This window comes from Sceloporus occidentalis, unplaced genomic scaffold, assembly GCF_023333645.1.
Source record: "Sceloporus occidentalis isolate IW3139 unplaced genomic scaffold, rSceOcc1.0.p SCAF_1, whole genome shotgun sequence".
Taxonomy (NCBI): Eukaryota; Metazoa; Chordata; class Lepidosauria; order Squamata; family Phrynosomatidae; genus Sceloporus; species Sceloporus occidentalis.
The window spans coordinates 131,814,620-131,837,222 of record NW_028316981.1 but is presented as its reverse complement, the minus strand read 5'-3'; the positions used below and the strand labels follow the sequence as shown (position 1 = coordinate 131,837,222).

Sequence of the window (22,603 nt, the reverse complement as noted above, 5' to 3'; positions counted from 1 at the left end):
GAAGGGATGTTATACTGAAGAAGGAGCAAGCCTGCTTTTTGCTGCTCCAGAGACTAGGACAAGGGGCAATGGATGCAAGCTACAGGAAAAGCGATTTCACCTAAACCTTAGGAAGATCTTCCTCACAGTAGGAGCTGATCAACAGTGGAATAAGCTGCCTTGGAGAGTGGTAGTCTCTCCTTCATTGGCATTTCTGAAACAGAGGCTGGACACCATCTGTCAGGTGTGACTTGATTGTAGATTCTTGCATGGCAGATGGTTGGCCTGGATGGTCTTTGTGATCTCTTCCAGTTTTATAATTCCATGATTTCTTGATTCCCAAAATAGATTCACCATCTTGAGTAGCTCCTTTAAATTTCAGATGGAAACCCAGAATAAATTTAGTTCCCACCTGACATTGGAGCCACCAGCTGCCACTGAGCTGAGCTAGGTAATGCATGGTTTGATCCCTGAACTGCCACAATCTTCCTTCTGTGCAGTGTCCTATAAGCAAGAGATCATTATGTGGGATAAGTTGTTGCTGTTGTTGTGTGCCTTCAAGTCATTTCCAACTTATCATAGTTGAACCGATATTATGATGCTCATATTACATGTCTTCCAGATCCAAAAAAATGAAGATTGTTACATGGAGTTAGAGAAAGTAGAGGACCTTTCCAGACTGGAGTAAGTAAGGGACAAAGATATTTCCAGAGAGAATCTTCTGGAGGAGGCCCACTTTGCTGGCTTTGTACTGATAGCTCTCAATTGAGTCATAGTGCTTCTCTGAAGCACTAGGGAGGCTATTCAGAAACAACAGTGAAGCTCAGCACTATTACTGGGAATGCTGAAATACATTAACTTATTCGAGACAATAGTGATAGGTATTTCTCCACATGGCTCATCTGATTCTGGTTTGGGAAGTGGTGTACAAAAATGGGGATGCAGAATTTTTTTTTAAAAAAGCTAAGGAGATAAAAATGTTGTCTTCTTTTCTTTTTTTTAGAGAAGTCTGTGAAAGTTCTGTGTTGCTGTGCTTGAAGAAGAGATTCCATCGGAGTTTTATTTATGTATGGGTATTATGTTCTTAATATCTGTGGTTGGTTGTGGTTGGTTAGCATAAGGTGAAAATGTGTGTGTATGTGTTTGCTGGAAAGAAGGGGAACAATCTTTTCCTGATGGGAATCCATAGTGGAAGTGACTGACTAACAATGTCAGTTGTGTCTTGGTGCCCTGGACTTACAAGGAACATAGTAGTGGTAATAATGGTGAGATACAGACCACCAGAAAGAGGTGGACGGTGGCCGCCTCTCTTTTCCGCGTAACCACGCTGCACCATCCAAATTGTGTGGCACGGCTATGCGGAAGCAAAAGGACTTCTAAAAGCGGCTCTTTTTTGCGCAGCCACAAACTGCCTGCGGCGGCACAAGAACATCACTGTCGTGCGTGCCCGTCTGGAAGGTAGTGATGTCACAGCTGTGCGCGCTGTGTATACAGCGCCGCACAGCTGTGACGTCCTGGTGACGTCCTAGGGTTGTGGGGCGTTTAGAAACGGCACCACGAGGCAACTAGCATGTTGCCAGGACATGCTACAGGGCCCGTTTGTCCAGGGCCAATAATAATAATAATAATAATAATAATAATTTGTATCCCGCCTCTCCCTGTATTGGATCATAAACTCCAGTCCCCAGATGCTGTTGGAGTTTCAAGTCCCAGAATGTCTGGTCATAGATCATGCTGGCTGGGGCTTCTGGGATTTGAAGGACCACGGTATCTTGTGACCCAAGGCTGGAAAACCACTGCACTGCAGGAACAGAATGGGAAGAGCAGAAATTTGAAATGCTTCCTTCGTTGTGAGCATAAAAAAACCCAAACCATGTTTTCTTTCTTCCTAGACCTACGTTGGGCACATCTTGATCTGTGTCAATCCATTCAAGCCTCTCAGTCTTTATTCAGAGGAGGTGATGATCCAGTACCAGAAAGGGATGCTCTCCAGAAATGCACCGTATGTCTGTTTTAATTCTGTCGCTAATGTTCCCTCTGGATTTTGTGATCATTTCATTTGAGCAATATTACAGTGTCTGTCTTTAGAATTTAGGGAAATGGCTTTCACAGCCCTGTTAGTAACAATATCTTACGAGGGTGCAGTTTAGCAACAACTGATCTTAGTATAAAATTCCTGATTCATTTAAGTGGGGATATCGCTATGGAATTTACAGAGTGAGAGACAGAGTGCCTTTGTCTGTTTACTTTAGCCACAAATTGCACTAGATCTCTGCCTTTCTGGGTCTTTGGGAAAGTAAAAGCCAGAACTCATATAAAAGCATAGCCTTGCCATCACATGTTAATTGTGTCCCCTGTCCCTAGGAAGTATTATTCCATTCTGGGTTCCACAACAACCTGGAACAGAAACCTGGCACAGAGGCGGGTTACAGACCGCCATTAAAGTACGCGCAGAGCGCGTACTAGGGTTAGGAAGGGGCGGTGCTTCCGCACCCCCTAACCCTAGTATGCGCTCTGCGCGCACAAAATGGTGGCAGCCATTCCACACAGCCACCGCCATGATGGCGTCACAAACGCGCCGCCATCACTCCGCGTGAGGGCGCTTAACGTGCCCTTTCCGCGGAGCAGGAAGGAGCTCTGAAACAGAGCTCCTTCCTGGTTTGCATCGCTGGGCGCAGCCTTCAGACAGCTGCGCCCAGTGATGCAAGGGAGAAAGGGCCCAAGCCGCCCCTTTCTCCTCCTTCCCGCCGCTGTGGGGTGTCCTTGGAGCTTGAAGCCCCAAGGACACCCCTTTCCAGGCTGCGGGGAAGAGGCCTTTTGCTGCTTCCCCGCGGCCCAGAAGGCGGCGGATCGGGGCCTCAGCGGCTGCCGTTCTGGCCACTGAGGCCCCGATACACCGGGGAAAGGCGCGCCTACAGGCCGCCCCAAAGGGGCGGTCTGTAACGCACCAGAGTTTCTCCTTTATTCTACAAAAAAGGGATTGAGAGCTCATGGGGCCAGAGGCAATAACCATCCCAGATTTACCCACTCACCCCCTCACTCAAAAAGATCACTCCGGCTTTTTTTTTTTTTGTGGTGGATATAAGAGAGGCTATTTGGGACTAAAGACAGGTCTTGGCTGCCCTTAATAGCTTTCAAATGTCCAATCATGTTCCTGGAGACATTTGGACATTTTTATGAATGAAATAAAAATAAAAATTGGAGAGGCAAGAAAAACTAGGGGTTGCACTATAATATCTGTATTACGGTTCAAGGGGTGTTTGTTGTTATGTTCCTTCAAATCAACACTAACTTATAGTTCCACTACCAAAAAGTTTCCTCTGCAAGATTTGTTCAGAGATTTGCCATGACCTTTCTCTTAGGATGAGAGAATGTGATTTGCTCAAAGTCAACCAGTCAGTTTCCATGGCTGAGTGGACATTTGAACCCTGGCCTCCCAAAGCCTTAAACCAGTGCCCCATGCTGGCATGGGAGCCATATGCATACATTTATAATTTATAATGTGTCCGACTCCTCACACACATGGGAAGCTTGATGGCTCCATGCCACAGCTATCCAAACTCATGAATCCTCTCCCTCCCCGCCAATACATTCAGCATCTATGATAATGTTATCTGTTGTATGCCTTCAAGTCATTTCTGATTTATGGAGACCCGGCCTAAGGTGACCCTATCATGGGGTTTTCTTAGCACGTTTCTTTAGAGGGGGTTTGCTATTGCCATCCTCTGAAGCTGAGAGAGTGTGACTTGTCCAAGGTCACCCCGCGCGTTCACATGGCTGAGCCATGTAATATATATGATAACACATATAAAAAGTCACACCAAAACATGAATCAAGTTCACTGCCCCATTGACATGGATGCCAACAGATGCTACTACTTACACATCTACAAGCATTGCATGTTCATGGCCACACACCATAACAGTACCTGAAACAGTTCTCTTTCCCCTGGTTTTTAGCTGGCTGATGATAAACTGTGCTAATGCAAAGAGTGTGCTTGGAGATTCACCGGGCCACGGGGATGGGAGTGAGGGGAGCCAAAAACCAAAGATTGCCATGCTGTTCCTTAACTATTCTGCTGGTCCTGAAAACCCATAGGGCCATTGTAATATTAGGATGGTGGTGGGGATTATGATTTAAAATTATGAGCTTAGGCCTTGTCTGCACTGCAGAAATAAGTCAGTTTGACAGCAGCTCAATGCTATGAAATTCTGGATTGGTAGTTTTCTGAGATGTTTAGCCTTCTCTGTCAGAGAGTGCTGGTGCCTAACAAAACTACAAATCCCAGAATTTCATAGGACGTGGCCATGACAGTTAAAGTGGTGTCAAATGGCTTAATTTCTGTAGCACAGTCTTGCATAGCTCTGTATGATTCACAAGTCTCCTTAGTGTATAGACTCTACCAGTTTATTTTAGGATAGCATTGGTTTACCTTTCAACCACCAAATTTGTTGCTAGCTGGAATTATTATTATTATTATTATTATTATTATTATTATCATTATTATTAACCTTTATTTATGAAGCGCTGTAAATGTACACAGCGCTGTACAGGCAATCTTTTTAGTTAGATGGATCCCTGCCCTCGGGCTTACAATCTAAAAAGACATGACACAGAAGGAGAAGGGAGTGGTGGAGGGAAAGGGTAAGAGGTCCAGCAGTTCCTCTCTACCTCCGAGGCCTGGACCAAGGCAGATGGACTGGACGGAGGGCTTGGCTTCAAAATGGAAGGTTAATCTTCATCCAGGGAAAATACATACTCTCAAGTAGGATAATACATATACAATACATAGCAATACAGGAAATGGTTCGATAAACAGGCAACAAAAGAACATCAGATAGTAAGTGACAATTATACAATGCCTGGGAAGGCTTCTCTGAACAGGATGGTTTTCAACTCCGTTTTGAAGCTAGTTAAAGAAGTGATGGCTCTTGCTTGTGGGGGAAGAAGGTTCCAGGAGTGAGGGGCAGCAAGTGAAAATAATAATAATAATAATAATAATAATAATAATAATAATAATAATATTTATTTGTATACCGCCCTCTGGTAAACCAATCCGGGCGGTTAACAACAGTAAAATATAAAATATGAGAATTAAAAACCCTTTATCCCTCCCCCCCTTAAGACAGTATTAAATAGTATAAATATTAAAAACACAATATCAAGCATAAAAACAGCAATTAAAACTAAAAACCCTGATATCCCTCTGTTGATCCTCAACCAGCACTAAGATGGGGCCACGGGAGGAATGAGGGAATCAGGGAACCTGGGAACCTGGGCCGGGATGGTTAATCTGGAAAGGCCTGCCGGAAGAGATCCATCTTGACCGCTTTTTTAAAGCTGTCTAATGATGTTATCCAGGGGTAGGCAACTTTTTTGAGTCGGGTTGCTGTCCCTCAGACAACTGGGGGGCCGAAGCCAAAAAATAAATAATTAAATAATATTTTAAAAAATTATATAAATAAATAAACAGGGATAAATGTAGGACAAAAATTTCAAATGGAGGACACTTTTTATATAAAATGGAGGACACGCGAAAAAATTTGCTGATTTTTTTAAAAATGTTAATATAAATGCATGTTTCTGAGGCTTCTATAGACAATTGCCCCCCTTGCCCGCCGCTTGCCCCGCTTGCCTGCCACTTGCCCCCCCTTTGCCCGCCTCCTCCTGATAGGCCAAAGGTCCCACGCCCTCACGCGAGAGGCCAAAGGCTCCGGCGGCAATCGGCGGCAAGACCGGGCTGGGGCCGGTCCCAAGGCCTTGCCGGGCCGCATCCGGCCTGCGGGCTGCAGGTTGCCTACCCCTGATGTTATCTGACGGATCTCATCTGGCAGGTCGTTCCAGAGTTTGGGGGCGACAGCAGAGAGCGCCCTCTGGGAGGTCGCTGCAAGCCTAGATTTTAGAGGCTGCAGTAAGTTCCTCCCAGAGGACCGGAGAGCGTGGGGAGGATTGTACGGGAGGAGACGGTCCCTAAGATAGCTTGGACCCAAGCCATTTAGGGCTTTAAAGGTGATAACCAACACCTTGTACTGGGCCCGGAAGCTGATAGGCAGCCAGTGGAGGGACCTCAAAACTGGAGTAATGTGGTCCCTCCTAGATGTACCTGACACAAGCCTGGCTGCCATGTTTTGCACCAGCTGTAATTTCCGAGTCAAGCACAGGGGTAGCCCCATGTAGAGTGCATTACAGAAGTCAAGGCGTGAGGTTACCAGCACGTGCACAACAGTCTCGAGATCCCTTACTTCCAGAAAAGGGCGCAGCTGGCGTATCAGCCGAAGCTGATAACAGGCACTCCTGACCATCGCATTTACCTGATTTGTCATCAGGAGCGACGAGTCAAGGAGCACCCCCAGACTGCGAACACAGTAGCTGGAGGAGAGTGTGACCCCATCCAGGACTGGAGGTTGCAACCCAATTCTTGGTTTCGGGGCCGCTACCATGAGCACCTCCGTCTTGTCTGGATTCAGTTTCAATCTGTTTTTCCTCATCCAGCCCATTACCGCTTGAAGACATTCATTGAGAGAAGAGATGCCATTGGAATTCGAGGCCGACGAACGAGATACGGAGAAATAGATTTGGGTGTCATCAGCGTACTGATAACACCCAGCACCATAACTCCGTATTATCTCACCCAGCGGCTTCATATAGATGTTAAATAACATCGGGGACAAAATAGCCCCCTGAGGAACCCCACAAGTGAGGTACCTCTTACTGGAGTTACAGTCCCTGAGTAGCACCCTCTGAGACCTGCCCGAGAGGAAGGACCGGAACCACTGCAAAGCAGTGCCCCCGATACCTAACCCCTTCAGGCGGTCCAAGAGGATGCCGTGATCTATAGTATCAAAAGCCGCTGAGAGGTCTAAGAGCACCAACAGGGTCACACTCCCCCTGTCAATGCTCAGACGCAGATCGTCGGTCAAGGCAACCATGGCAGTCTCAACCCCAAAGCCTGTCCTAAAGCCAGTTTGAAATGGGTCTAGATAATCGGCTTCATCCAAGACAGCTTGGAGCTGAAGGGCAACCGCCCTCTCGATCACCTTGCTCAAAAATGGCAGCAATGACACCGGCCTATAATTCTTCATATCCAGGGGGTCCAGGGAAGGTTTTTTCAGGAGCGGCCTAACCGCCACTTCCTTTAAACAAGATGGAACATGTCCTTCCCTGAAGGATGCACCGATGATATCCGTGAGGAAAAGCACCTGATCAGAAGAAAAGGTGAATGCAACTGATTTCAGTAGAACTTAAAGATAGTTAACTTTCTCTAGATGGCAGCCACTCTTTTTTGAGAATGGGATACATCTGGAGCTTGGAGAAATAACCTTTTTACCTAGAAGTCCAATCAGTATAACCACAGCTGATACCTGCTAGGGGATTCTGACATTACAGATCCCCAAAATCACTTTCCAAAGCTCAGGTCAAATCATCTTCAGTTGTTATACCTGTTGTTATACCATCTTACCATGATAATTCATGGTAAGAGTTAGACAGGATTATTAAAATATACTCTGTGTGGGTAGCTGAAATTTCAGATGGTACAAAATGCTATTTCTATGGATTTCTATCAGGGATGGGATGGACAGAACACAATATCCCATGGTTATTCAATCTACATATTTCCCATTTTTTCCTGAATCTGGCTTAACTTTGACCCAGGCCTCTGAGGCTAAACAGGAAATTTTCTTCACAGAATTTACACTGAAAGAGGCTTGCAAAATAGTCCTGCAAAACAGTCTCTCTAGACAGTATTACTACTACAGAGTTGGCTAAAATCATAATGTGGAATTTCTTTGTTTTTCTTCTGCCTGTCCAGACACATCTTTGCCATCACAGAAATGGCATATGCCTTTTCTCAGAGTTCAGAGAAAGAGCAATGCATTGTCATCAGGTAAAGTATCCTTGCCAAGATATTTTGAGATTTCTCTGTCTCCTTGTAGCATTTTCAATGTAAATCAAATCGAATTAGCTGTATTCTGATAAATGGCTGCTAGCCACTGGCAGCAGTGGCAGGAAATCTTTTAATTTTGACTAACTCTGATTTCTCTTCTGCATACAAAGAGTGTTGCTGTACTGGGTGATTCAAAAAGAATGGTACAAAAGTAAAGCTGTTCTTATTTGATTTTGTACCATTCTTTTTGAATCACCCACTAAATGAATTTATGTCTCCAGGACTAGATGAACTACATCCAAGAGTATTAAAAGAACTCGTATATGTAATATCAGACCCATTCATATGTGTCATTAAAGGCATTAAACGGCATTAACATTTCTCTTATGCTATCAACACTACAGCCTATAGCCAAGGCATACCTTTGAAGAACATTTTGTGATTTTGTTGTGTGGTGACAGCAGTGGTGCTGTAAAATTTCTGGGCAAAAAAGCAAGTGATCCTTTCCCAAACCACAACTGAGTGCTTATTAAATACCAAGAATAGATTAACAGCCTAATTAGAATGAAATGGACAGAAGTTGCAAAACAAAATTGTTCAGCACCTGTCATAATAGACTGGCTCAAGTGTACATGAAATCTAGTTTTTCTTTATGAAATTAATATATCTCGTATTTCAATAGGTATAAGGAAGAATTCAGTTCAAACCTATACATACTTTCCTGGGAGTACTGTATGTTCCATTGAACTGAATGGGACTTACTCTTATGTGTGGAGAGCTTGAAAACATCATAATACTGTACATTGAGTATTTTTTTTAAAAAAAAGGCTGAATATTCCAATTTATTTTGAAGCATAACAACAACAATAAATGCATTATTATGTTGTAATGAAAAATGTTTTTCAATTTTCAATTTTTTAAATTTTGTGCTGATTTAAATCATTTACCAATAGTTGAAGTATAAATGAAGATATCATGATGTAAATAGATTTTGTAGCACCTTTGAGACTAATTGAAAGAAAGGAGTGTCAGAGTATGCCAGTTTGCATTGTAAGTTGTCACTGGAGACAGCTGTGGTAAATGGCAGTTGTAACCATGTTAGGTAAGCCTGCATTGTAAATTAGCCAATCAGCAGACTATAACTCCTGTAGGAATCTGTTTAGAGTTTGGGAGCATATTACGTAATGTGTGCTCTTCGTGTTGGTTGTGAGCATACTGGTATTGCGTGCTCTCTGTTCTGGTTGTGAGCATACTGGTATTGTGTGCTCTCCATGCTGGTGGGAGTTGTAGTACTATCTATACTGTGGTTTGTATGCTGATATGCAGGAAGCTATGCTATGTTTGTTTTTGCATATTTTGCTAAGATTGGTTGTTTCTAGTCATATTGCTATGTTTTTTGCTTTAACTATTTTTGACTGAGTAAACTATATTTTTGTTGCTGTACCTCCATGACTCTACTGTGATCTTTTTCACATCCCAACAAGGAGTTGGCAGGATGAGCTCTCCTAGGCTTCAGTCCACTTAAGTCTAGGGGGCGAAGCAGACTGCGCAAGAGGTCCATGCTGGGACTGCACTGCCACCGTTCGCTCCAGGACCATGGCAGCCACATGCATCTGGTCCTGATCCAGGCCGCTACTGTAGTTCTGATCCAGCCGCTGAAAAGGAGTGTTTTTTCCCTGCTTCTTTTTGGGCAGGTTCTTTGCCTTGGAGCAGCATCAGGGCTTCTTCCAGTCTCATTCAGGGCATGCATTGTCTAAACGCCACACCCTCAACGTGGCCCAATGGCGGACCTTTTGGCCTGTCTGTCTGAGGCTGTGCAAAACTCATGCTGCCAACTTCTTTCACTTAGTTGCAAAGATGCTACTGATTTTAGAGACTAACACGGCTGTATCTTTGAAGATATAATAAATAAAACATGTACCGTACTAAAAATTACATCTTCCCAGAAAAATTTAAGAATATAAACCTAAATGGTATAACCTCCAACATTTCACAGATTAAAACCAGAACACATCTGACCAAGCAACTTCAGAGTGTGGTCAAGAGAATAAAAGGGATTAATGAGGAAGAATACAAAGCTAGGGGAGGCTGCAGCCATTTGATTTTGCCTGAAGGGCAAGACCCAATCCACTCTTCTTCTCCCCCCTCCTCAGCAAAATTAATTGAGTGCAGATTTCTTTTGCATTTTGCACTCAGTTTTGCAGCAACTGAAGTAAGCTGAGAACAAGGGAGTGGGGGTGGGGAGAGCAACTGGGACATTTTAAAATCAGCTGAAAAGTGGGAGAATAAATGATTAATTGGTACTGTTTCTGCCAAACTGGGACAATTGGAGGGCATGAAAAATGTTTGGGGGTAAGAAAAACACACTTCATTCAAGAAGAGTTTGTGGGACCGGCTTTTTAGTATTACATGCCATGTAGTTCTACTAGGCCATGCTGGCTAGGCAATTCTGAAAGTCCCAAAAATAACTTTCCTAACCTCTGGCTCCAGCACTCTAAATATCTGTGTCAGTCTTTGCACTGTTGTTCTGTTTTCCTGCTACAGTGGACAAAGTGGCTCAGGGAAGACTGAAGCCGCCAAAGCAATTGTCCTGTACTTGTCCAGACTGTACCAACGAGGAGAAGGTCCTGGAAAAAAACAAGTATGTTTTATATATTAATATCACAACCATCACCAGTGGTGTCATTAGGGAGGTGCAGGGGGTGCTGACCACACCAAATGACATTCTAAGGTGGGGATGACACCACTGCACCTCAAACACCTACCTATTGGCAGAAATGGGCTGTGGGACTCATCTGCTTCCCAGTCCTTTACAAGATGGTGTGAGTGGGGTGAATTTCAGTGGGAGGAGAAAGGGGAAGCCCTAGAATTTTTTTTAAAATTAAAATCTCACATTTCATTTTTTAAAAATTTGTAAAAATATTTTAATTAAAATTTTTGATTTTTTTTTTAAAAAATGCTTTAAAATGGCACCTTTTAACAAAATCTTCACTGTGTATATGTAAATACATTTAGGTTGTGTGGATGATATTTTAATTTGAAGGTACATTTAGCTAGTTGTTTATGTCATGACTATTACCATGACGTTCAGTGGTACACTGCTACCCCGGGTTACGAAATTAATTCGTTCCGCTATTCCTTTCGTAAGCCGAAAATTTCGTAACCCGAAACGCTTTTCCCATTGAAAATAACTAATGCGTTCCATGACCTCAGACTGAACCTGCAAGTCAAAACAAAGTCACAATAGAGGCCTATTAAGCTAAGTACCCTACAATACAATGTAATACAAAGTTGCCTGAGGCACTAAAGAGCTTAACAATGACTGGCAGGTCCATTCTAAACTTTCTAATGATCTTAACAATGACTGGCAGGTCCATTCTAAACTTTCTAAGGATCTTAACAATGACTGACAGGTCCATTCTAAACTTTCTAATGATCTTAACAATGACTGACAGGTCCATTCTAAACTTTCTAAAGGATAAAGAAAAAAAGTTTTTTTCTCTCTTTGATGGTTCTGGCATCTCAGAGTCAGGCAGGAGGAGGAGGATGAGCTCTCAAATCATCACACCCATGACCAAAGCACCCCAAATCTAAAAAAGCAACCCCATGGTCACACTCTCTGGCCCAAACTTGCAAAAGTCCCACCCCACACTCTCAAATCATCACAGCCATGGCCAAAGCACACAAGAACTCAAGCCCATAGGCCAGAAACCCCAAATCTGAAAATGCCACCCCAAAGTCACACTGTCTGGCCCACATCAAATCAAGGCCAAACATGCAAACCTCACATCTCACACTTTGAAATCATCACACCCATGACCATGCCACCCCAGAACCCAAACTCAAAGGCCAGAAACCCCAAATCTGAACATGCCACCCCATGGTCACACTCTCTGGCCCACATCAAATCAAGGCCAAACTTGCAAAAATCGATGCCCACACTTTGAAATCATCACACCCATGACCAAACCACCCCATAACCCAAACTCAAAGGCCAGAAACCCCAAATCTGAACATGCCACCCCATGGTCACACTCTCTGGCCCACATCAAATCAAGGCCAAACATGCAAACCTCACATCTCACACTTTGAAATCATCACACCCATGACCATGCCACCCCAGAACCCAAACTCAAAGGCCAGAAACCCCAAATCTGAACATGCCACCCCATGGTCACACTCTCTGGCCCACATCAAATCAAGGCCAAACTTGCAAAAATCGATGCCCACACTTTGAAAACATCACAGCCATGACCAAGCCACCCCAGAACCCAAACTCAAAGGCCAGAAACCCCAAATCTGAACATGCCACCCCATGGTCACACTCTCTGGCCCAAACTTGCAAAAGTCCCACCCCACACTCTCAAATCATCACAGCCATGGCCAAAGCACACAAGAACTCAAGCCCATAGGCCAGAAACCCAAAATCTGAAAATGCCACCCCAAAGTCACACTGTCTGGCCCACATCAAAGCAAGGCCAAACTTGCAAAAATCGATGCCCACACTTTGAAAACATCACAGCCATGACCAAGCCACCCCAGAACCCAAACTCAAAGGCCAGAAACCCCAAATCTGAACATGCCACCCCATGGTCACACTCTCTGGCCCACATCAAATCAAGGCCAAACATGCAAACCTCACATCTCACACTTTGAAATCATCACACCCATGACCAAACCACCCCAGAACCCAAACTCAAAGGCCAGAAACCCCAAATCTGAACATGCCACCCCATGGTCACACTCTCTGGCCCACATCAAATCAAGGCCAAACTTGCAAAAATCGATGCCCACACTTTGAAATCATCACACCCATGACCAAACCACCCCAGAACCCAAACTCAAAGGCCAGAAACCCCAAATCTGAACATGCCACCCCATGGTCACACTCTCTGGCCCACATCAAATCAAGGCCAAACATGCAAACCTCACATCTCACACTTTGAAATCATCACACCCATGACCATGCCACCCCAGAACCCAAACTCAAAGGCCAGAAACCCCAAATCTGAACATGCCACCCCATGGTCACACTCTCTGGCCCACATCAAATCAAGGCCAAACTTGCAAAAATCGATGCCCACACTTTGAAAACATCACAGCCATGACCAAGCCACCCCAGAACCCAAACTCAAAGGCCAGAAACCCCAAATCTGAACATGCCACCCCATGGTCACACTCTCTGGCCCAAACTTGCAAAAGTCCCACCCCACACTCTCAAATCATCACAGCCATGGCCAAAGCACACAAGAACTCAAGCCCATAGGCCAGAAACCCAAAATCTGAAAATGCCACCCCAAAGTCACACTGTCTGGCCCACATCAAAGCAAGGCCAAACTTGCAAAAATCGATGCCCACACTTTGAAAACATCACAGCCATGACCAAGCCACCCCAGAACCCAAACTCAAAGGCCAGAAACCCCAAATCTGAACATGCCACCCCATGGTCACACTCTCTGGCCCACATCAAATCAAGGCCAAACATGCAAACCTCACATCTCACACTTTGAAATCATCACACCCATGACCAAACCACCCCAGAACCCAAACTCAAAGGCCAGAAACCCCAAATCTGAACATGCCACCCCATGGTCACACTCTCTGGCCCACATCAAATCAAGGCCAAACTTGCAAAAATCGATGCCCACACTTTGAAATCATCACACCCATGACCAAACCACCCCAGAACCCAAACTCAAAGGCCAGAAACCCCAAATCTGAACATGCCACCCCATGGTCAGGCCCATTCTAAAGGATAAAGAAAAAAAGTGTTTTTCTTATCTTTGCTGGTCTTGGCATCAGAGTGAGGCAGGAGAAGGAGGAGGAGGAGCTCTCAAATCATCATAGCCATGACCAAAGCAACCCCAAATCTAAAAAAGCAACCCCATGGTCACACTCTCTGGCCCACATCAAATCAAGGCCAAACACATCTCACACTTTGAAATCATCACACCCATGACCATACAGTACAAAAGTGTTTTTCTTATCTTTGCTGGTCTTGGCATCTGGTCCTGGCATCTCGGAGTGAGGCAGGAGGAGGAGGAGGAGGAGAGGGGCAGCCCAAAAAGCCAAATTTAAACCAATTCAAGCAATTTAACCACTTCAGCCAATTCAAGCAATTTAACCACTTCAGCCAATTTATCCAATTCAAGCAATTTAACCACTTCAGCCAATTTAGCCAATTCAAGCAATTTAACCAATTCAGCCAATGCCACCAATTTAACAAAGTTAACCATTTTTTTAAAAAGAATTTGGTGTTTTTTTTTAGGGTCACCTTTTTTTTAAGGGTCACCTTTTGCCTTCTTGGATGACGGTTCTCCCGCTCTAGGGAAGAACTGGTCCAAGGATGTCTGCTTTTGCCGGCCCTTAAGCAGGTTCTTAAAATGGCTAAGGCAGACATTATCAAAATGGGCAATGGCATGGCTGGTGAGCACCTGCTCAGGGTGGTGCTTCTCCACAAAGGAAGCCACATTGTGGAATTGCCGCAAAATGTCTTTAATTTCTGCTGTTGGCAGAGATGCCCCCGCAGCCTCCTCCTCCTGGCCCCTGTCGAAATGGAGCACGTCTTCATCCACGGCCGAGTGTTGCATCGCCGCCAAGGCCTTCAGGTCCTCTGTTGTCAGGTCCTCGTTGTGCTCCTCGATGAGTTCCTCCACGTCCTCGTTGTCCACGTCGAGTCCCAGGGACCTTGCGATGGAGACGATCTCGTGCACCTCTTCCTCTTCACCTGGCTCAGCACCCTCGGACTGTGACCCTTCCAAGGAAGAAGCATCAGGCCACAGCTTCCTCCACGCAGCAATCAGGTTGCGCCTGGTGATCGCCTGCCAGGCCAAGTCCACCATCTTTAAGCACACCACGATGTCAAAATGCTGCTTCCAGAACTCACGAAGGGTCAGCTGTGTGCTCTCGGTCACATCGAAGCAACGCTTGAAGAGGTGCTTGGTGTACAGCTTCTTGAAGTTGGCGATCACCTGCTGGTCCATGGGTTGCAAGAGGGAGGTCGTGTTGGGTGGCAGAAACTGGACCTTGATGAAGGAGAACTCCGCGAGGATGTCCTTCTCCAGGCCATGCGGGTGCGCAGGAGCATTGTCCAAGAGGAGGAGGCACTTCAGGGGCAAATCTTCTTCCTCCAGGTACCGCTTCACTGTCGGGGCGAAGACACTGTTGATCCACTCGACGAAAAGGAGGCGTGTCACCCATGCGCGGCCATTGGAGCGCCACATCACTGGCAACCTGTCCTTCTGGATGTTGTGTGCCTTGAACGCCCTGGGATTCTCGGAGTGGTACACCAACAGGGGCTTGACCTTACAGTCCCCGCTGGCATTGGCACACAACGCAAGTGTGAAGCGGTCCTTCATTGGCTTGTGGCCTGGCTGTCTCCTCTCCTCCTGGGTGATGTAGGTGCGGCGAGGCATCTTCTTCCAGAAGAGGCCCGTCTCGTCGCAGTTGAAGACTTGCTGCGGGACGTAGCCTTCCTCCTCCACCATGGCCTTGAACGCGACGACGAATGCTTCAGCGGCCTGGTGGTCTGCGCTGGACGCCTCGCCGTGACGGACGACAGAGTGGATCCCGGTCCTCCTCTTGAACCTGTCGAACCAGCCACGTGATGCTTTGAAGTCCGGGGTGGCTGGCTCCTCCTGCGAAGAAGTTCCTTCGCCTGCCTCCTTGCTGGCCAGGTCTTCGTAGATGGCGGTGGCCTTCTCGCAGATGACCGAGGTGGTCACAGTGTCCCCGACTCGCTCCTTTTCCTTGATCCAGAGGAGAAGCAGGCGCTCCATCTCCTCATGCTTCGGTGTCCTCTGCTTGGCGATGGTCGTCACGCCTTTCGCTGGAGCCACAACAGCTCTGATGGCCTCCTTCTGCTTGAGGACAGTGCCAATCGTCGATGGGTTGCGTCCATACTCCTTGGCAATGTCCACCAAGCGCACGCCCCTCTCGTGCTTGGCAATGATGTCCTTCTTGTCCTCCAAGGACAAGGGAGCCCTCTTCTTCTTCTCACCGCTTGGCTTGGGAGCCATACTGTACAGTAGCTCAAGCCTAAAAAGGACAAAAGGCACAGGCACTGAGCAAAAGCCACAATTGGAAACCACCCCCACCCCCATGGTCACACTCTCTGGCCCAAACTTGCAAAAGTCCCACCCCACACTCTCAAATCATCACAGCCATGGCCAAAGCACACAAGAACACAAGCCCATAAGGCCAAAAACCCCAAATAAGAAAATGCCACCCTATGGTGAGAGTCTCTGGCCACATGTGACCATAGCCAAAGTGTTAAAAGTCTCACACCACACTTTGAAAACAGCACAGCCATGAAGAAATCAAAGCAGCAAATGAAGCCCATCATCCCCAATTCAGAGCATGCCACCCAAACAGCAAAAAACCCCAAAAAAGCAACCCAGCAGCTCTAACCCATCATCCACACATCAGAGCATGTTACCCAAACAGCAAAAAACCCCAAAAAAAGCAACCCAGCAGCTCTAGGCCATCATCCACACATCAGAGCATGTTACCCAAACAGCAAAAAACCCCAAAAAAAGCAACCCAGCAGCTCTAACCCATCATCCACACATCAGAGCATGTTACCCAAACAGCAAAAAACCCCAAAAAAAGCAACCCAGCAGCTCTAACCCATCATCCACACATCAGAGCATGTTACCCAAACAGCAAAAAACCCCCAAAAATGCAACCCAGCAGCTCTAACCCATCATCCACACATCAGAGCATGTTACCCAAACAGCAAAAAAACCCCAAAAATGCAACCCAGCAGCTCTAACCCATCATCCACACATCAGAGCATGTTACCCAAACAGCAAAAAACCCCAAAAAAGCAACCCAGCAGCTCTAGGCCATCATCCACACATCAGAGCATGTTACCCAAACAGCAAAAAACCCCAAAAAAGCAACCCAGCAGCTCTAACCCATCATCCACACATCAGAGCATGTTACCCAAACAGCAAAAAACCCCAAAAAAGCAACCCAGCAGCTCTAACCCATCATCCACACATCAGAGCATGTTACCCAAACAGCAAAAAACCCCCAAAAAAGCAACCCAGCAGCTCTAACCCATCATCCACACATCAGAGCATGTTACCCAAACAGCAAAAAACCCCAAAAAAAGCAACCCAGCAGCTCTAACCCATCATCCACACATCAGAGCATGTTACCCAAACAGCAAAAAACCCCAAAAAAAGCAACCCAGCAGCTCTAGGCCATCATCCACACATCAGAGCATGTTACCCAAACAGCAAAAAACCCCAAAAAAAGCAACCCAGCAGCTCTAACCCATCATCCACACATCAGAGCATGTTACCCAAACAGCAAAAAAACCCCAAAAATGCAACCCAGCAGCTCTAGCCCATCATCCACAAATCTGAACATGCCAGTAGCAAAACCCACAATCCACACTTTGAAAACACCAAAAAAATAAAAATAAAAAAAAATAAAAATTAAAAAAAAATTAAAAAAATTTAAAAAAAATAAACAGCACCCCAGCACCCCAGAGCAAAAGCATGGTCACACTGTCTCAGCCCACCCCACCCCACAAGAAGAAGGTAAAAATCCATCAACCTACCGGTAGAGAAATTGCTGATGGCCGGTCTTGATCCGAAGATATGGCAAAGCCAGAAAAAGTCCAAAAGTCCCAAGGCAGAAAGCTAGGAAAAGTCTGAACCGCAACCAAGACTAGAGCTCCAAAGAGACTCTTTGTCACCAGTCCGCAGGGCCAGACAAAGGGGGCAGATCGATGGAAGCCGGCTTTTATTTCTCAAGGCAAGCCACCCCCCCCCAATTTCGTTAGCCAATGCAATTGATTGGCTTGATTTCGCAAGCCAATCACTGCTGCTAACGAAATTCAAAAATCGCGCCAAAGCTAATCCTAACCCAGCCCCCTGGGTTAGCCGTTAGCCCTTTAAATCCCTGGAAAGCCTATCGCTGCACTTTGCATCATTTGAATTTCGCGCCGAAAAGGATTGCGTAACCCGAAGAATCTTTCGTAACCCGGGACAGGTTTTTCCAAGCCTCTAATTTCGTATCCCGAATATTTCGTAACCCGGTCCTTTCGTATCCCGGGGTACCAGTGTATATGGGAATTATGATTTATGAGTAACATTAGTGCAAAAAAGCATTACTACCCCCTAAGTAAGATCACTGAGTTATAACTGATTAAAACAAATATGTTTTCTTAACTGGATTTTAGCCATTAACAACACAACAGTGATGGCAATATTCCCATTGTCATTTACAGCCATGTGATGTGCTGCCCATTCTAGAAAGCTTTGGAAATGCAAAGACTGTCTTAAATGATAACTCCAGCCGCTTTGGAAAGTTCTTGCATATTTACCTGAAACAGTGAGTAAGAGGAAGGAGTGCTTCCAGATTTGTATATCTCCTGATATGCAATAATTTCTTCAATTTTGTCAACTGATGTCACTTCCATAGACATTTTTCTTGGAAGCTCTTGGCAGCAATTAATTGGATTTGTATTAGAACTGTTCCAAATATATACTATATTTGTTTTGCTGAGGTGGCCATACGGTTTGAAGGGCAGGGTTGTTTTGTTTGGCTGGGGGGGGGGGGTGTCCTCTCCAAAAAATTTTATTCATTTTAGAGTTGTGGAATTATAAGGAAAATGTTTCATTTAGCTGATGCACTATAGAACCATAATAAGAGAGAGAGAGAGAGGGAGAGAGAGAGAGATGGGAATATATTGTTCAATACATCTTCAAATTAGAAAGAAATAAAAAAAATACCAAATTAACTAAATTAAAAATTGCCCAAAAATAGTGTAGGACAACATCACAATTTTGTTGAATATTTATTTTACAACATGTGAACTACAACAACAAACACTGCAGCCTCCCAACAAATTTGATCCTCTGGAGAAGTCCTGAAATACAATAAATATTCCTGTTTTAAATAGAAAAAAAAATGTAGTCTAGCTAGTCAACAAGGGGTAGAGAGACCATTCAGAATGTACAGTTGTGTATATTCCATTATAGGAACAATATATTTATTATCTAACACTCACTAAACATGTTTATGAAGGATACTTCTATCGGTTAACCCTGATAGCCCATTGCAGCAGGGGTGGATGAAGTTTTGTTCCCCCCAGATTTGTGGACTTTGGTTCCCAAAATCCACAGCCAACATAAGTGATCATGGGAATGGACAGCCTTAAAAAAGTGCTTCTGTGTTCAGATGAAAATCTGCTAGATACTGGGCCTTCCTTTGAGTCTGAAATAGTGTGAGTTGTCCAAGGTCGCCCTGTGGGTTTCCATGGCTGGACAGAGATTTGAAACCGTGCTTTCCAGAGTCTTCCAACACTCACACTGGCTCTCCTTCAATAGGTAGCTTGCCTACATACCAGAAATGTTGAACACAGCCTAACTACTTGAAATCCAATTGTTAGTCCCACCTAGAAGAGATCCCTTGAATCAATAGGAACATGGTAAGTCTCATTGATTCAGTGGGTCTGCTCTACTTTTGGCTAACAGCTGGTTAGGCCAGGGTTTTCTAGGCTGCTGTTATGTTAAAGCAATTTAAATGTAATTTGCAAAACAGTTCCAATTCTCAAGCTGGTGTGTGTCCTAGGAAGTGATCTCTGGTGAATTCACTGTATGAGTGGTTAGTGGAGTAACTGGCAGGTTTATATGTAATTTTTCTCTCTCCTAAAAACTACCATTTGCCTTGAATTAAATGTCTTGTGTTCACTAAAGGTATTTCCAGGGCACATAGTATTTCAAACAATGGGGGAATGCGGAGGGAAGGACCCAGTCAGTATAACAGGTTTGATCTCCTGCTAATTTCCAGTCATTTCCCATTTTTTGTCTTTTTTTTTTCAAATCCAAAAATCACCATCAACACTTCTAATGGAGTGTTAATGTTCCATAGGGCACTTGGGGAAAGTAGAAGCCTCTTTCTTAAGAATGCTTCTTAAACCTCTTAGGTTAAATGCCTCCATTCTCTTTTGAAGGACTCCCTTGATAAAGGTACAAATTTTGCCTTGGCAGGCTGCAGGTTGCATGTTACTTCTATAAAGTCTACAGTCAGGGTATGAAATAAAATGACTCCTCTTAACAATTTTTTTTTCTTTTGCAGTGGATTCATGGTGGGTACATCTATCTCCCAGTACCTTTTGGAAAAGTCTAGAGTTGTTTTTCAGGTAAGAATCAACCATCCTCACATCTTAGACCACTTTTGTGTGCAGTTAATAGTTTTCTGTCAGCAAATCCCAATTCTGTGATCTTTAAACACACATTGGACAGAATCAGAGTTTAGAAACAAACTACAACTAATGGCAATACGTACTTGTTGTAATACTTCAGCTTTCTTTTTCTTTTTCAGAGGATATTTTAAAATAAGGAGTAATGAGTAACCTTAGAGAGGCAATACAAAAAAGAGAAATTAGCCACCACTGCGACTTTCACAACCTTCTCCTACTTCTGCCCCTTAATATTCCTTGTTCTACTAAGAGATTTCTTTTATGCAAAGAGAAAGGGGATGTAGGGGAAATTAATGAGTATGGTAGAGACATGGGTTTGGACAAGCTCTGGTTTCTATCAGCCCCTCTGCCACATCATAGTCAGTGTCTTGTTCCTAATTTTGTTATTCTATAGCAGGGGTGGGAATCTATAAATCTTCAGATATTGTTGTAGTGCAAGCCTCTTCTGCCGTAACCAGCATAGCAAATAGCGAGGAATGCTGGGTGTTGCAGTATCCAATGTTATCTAGAAGGCTGCAAGATTCCCAGCCCTGAGTTACAGAGCACTGAAACTGGTCTTAACTGTTAACTCTCTCTCTATTTCTCGCTCTTTCTCTCTCTGTTTTTTCCTTTTCCTTTTTTTCTGTTTGAGGGCCATGGTGAGAGGAGCTTCCATGTCTTTTATGAGTTGCTTGCTGGACTGCCAATAGAACAAAAGGAAGAACTGTATCTACAGGAGCCAGAGACTTACTTTTATCTCAATCAGGCAAGTAAATAAATGACATCAAGGACAGTAGTGCCTTTGCTGTCTTATACATTGTGGCCAACATTTTAAAAATATTTTTTATTAAGATTTTCTTATATACATACATAGCAAGAAAAGAAAAAAGAGAAAAATAATAATGACAAAGATGTACATACAAAAAAGAAAACAAACAACAAGGACATTATACAAATAGAAAAAAAAGTTACATTGTTCTGGTCTTCCAAAAAAATAGCTTAACTCTTACCAATGTATTATTAATCAAATTAGTAATTAGTATTTTTGCTAATAGTTCCTTACTTAGGACCATCTAACTTAATTGCCATAATTTTGTTATATTTTTCCATTTATTTGCATTGTTCTTTTTGCTGCTGTCATAGTCAGTCTGTCCATTATATAGTAGTCATATATCCTTGTGATCCATTCATCTAAAGATGGCAGTGTCTTGGATCTCCAATTTCTTGCTAGGGAGATGCGGGCTGCTGTTATTATATACAGGATTAGACTTGTCATACCTGGTGTCATTTTTAATTGTATTGTGTCTAACATATTAAGCAGAAATATTTCAGGAAGGAGGGGAAATTTTATATCTAATACTTCCTGCATCTTCTTATGTATTACAATCCAGTATTTCTTTACTAGGTCACATTGCCACCACAGGTGAAAATAGGTTCCAACCTTCTCCTTACACTTCCAGCATTTATTATTATAATGCGGATTTATTCGAGCTAATCTAGCTGGAGTTATGTACCACCTATGAAATACTTTTATATAATTCTCTTTCAGCGCACTTCCTTTTGTAAATTTCTGGTTTGTTTTCCAAGACTGCTCCCAATAGTTAATGTAATTGAGTGACCTATATTCCTAATCCACTTAACCATGCTTTCCTTGACAGTTTCTTCTTCCATTTCCATATCTAAAAGATATTTATACTTTTTTTATAAATCCTTTTTCCCCTCTTAATAAAATCTTGTCAAAAGGTTGCCATTCCGATTCTATCCCAACCTCTTTCATATCATTGTTGAATTCTTTTTTTATTTGAAGGTATAAAATGTGGCCAACATTTCACAGATTAAAAACTGGCAAACATTTGACAAAGCAATATCAGAGTGTGTGCAAGATGACAAAAGTTACTAATGAGGAAGAACACACAAGCTGGGAGAGGCTTCACCAGTTTGCTTTTGCCTAAGCCTACTGGGAAGGGCAAGATTTCCACCATCTTTTCTCCTCTTGGCCCCACTAGGTTAACTGAGTGCAAAGTACTTTAATGAAAAATTGGGGAGAGGATTAATTGGGACTGTCCCTGCTAGATCAGGACAACTGGAGGATATGCTTACATATAAATACATAGAATTGAAAGATATAGTTGTGTTAGTCTGCAGAAGCATCTGAGGAAGTAGACTTAAGTCTATGGAAACTCATGTTGCCAACTTCCTTCTTTCAGTTAGTCTCAATGGTGCTACAAGATCTCTCTACATATAAATACATAGTATATTGGCTAAAAGTCACTTGAGGGAGGCTTTTCAATAGTGCATTCTCTGTCCCTAGAGAAACCTAAGATACATTGTAATGGGTGTGTGGGGGGAGGGACAGTCATAGCACCTCTCTCTGTGTATGTGTACACACATGTGTGTCTTCAACTTGCCTGTGGACATATGGTGACCCTATGGTTTTCTTCATCAAGGAATACTCAAAGGTGGCTTTACTATTGCCTTCCTCTGAAATACAGCATTCATCACCTGCCTGACCCTGTTTAGCTTCCAAGGTCAGATGGGAT

General features: G+C 44.0%; 1 protein-coding gene across 1 annotated transcript in view; it reads left to right on the top strand.

Annotated features, from left to right (window-relative positions):
• The window catches only part of LOC149322174 (unconventional myosin-XV-like), a 48,273-nt gene that overhangs the window by 11,378 nt on the left and 14,292 nt on the right, over positions 1-22,603 (top strand). Inside the window, exons 2-5 of the mRNA XM_089524174.1 lie at positions 1,381-1,496; positions 1,872-1,981; positions 7,790-7,864; positions 9,559-9,664. Coding sequence (XP_089380300.1) covers positions 1,381-1,496; positions 1,872-1,981; positions 7,790-7,864; positions 9,559-9,664 — 407 coding nt within the window. The remainder of the gene's footprint in view (positions 1-1,380; positions 1,497-1,871; positions 1,982-7,789; positions 7,865-9,558; positions 9,665-22,603) is intronic.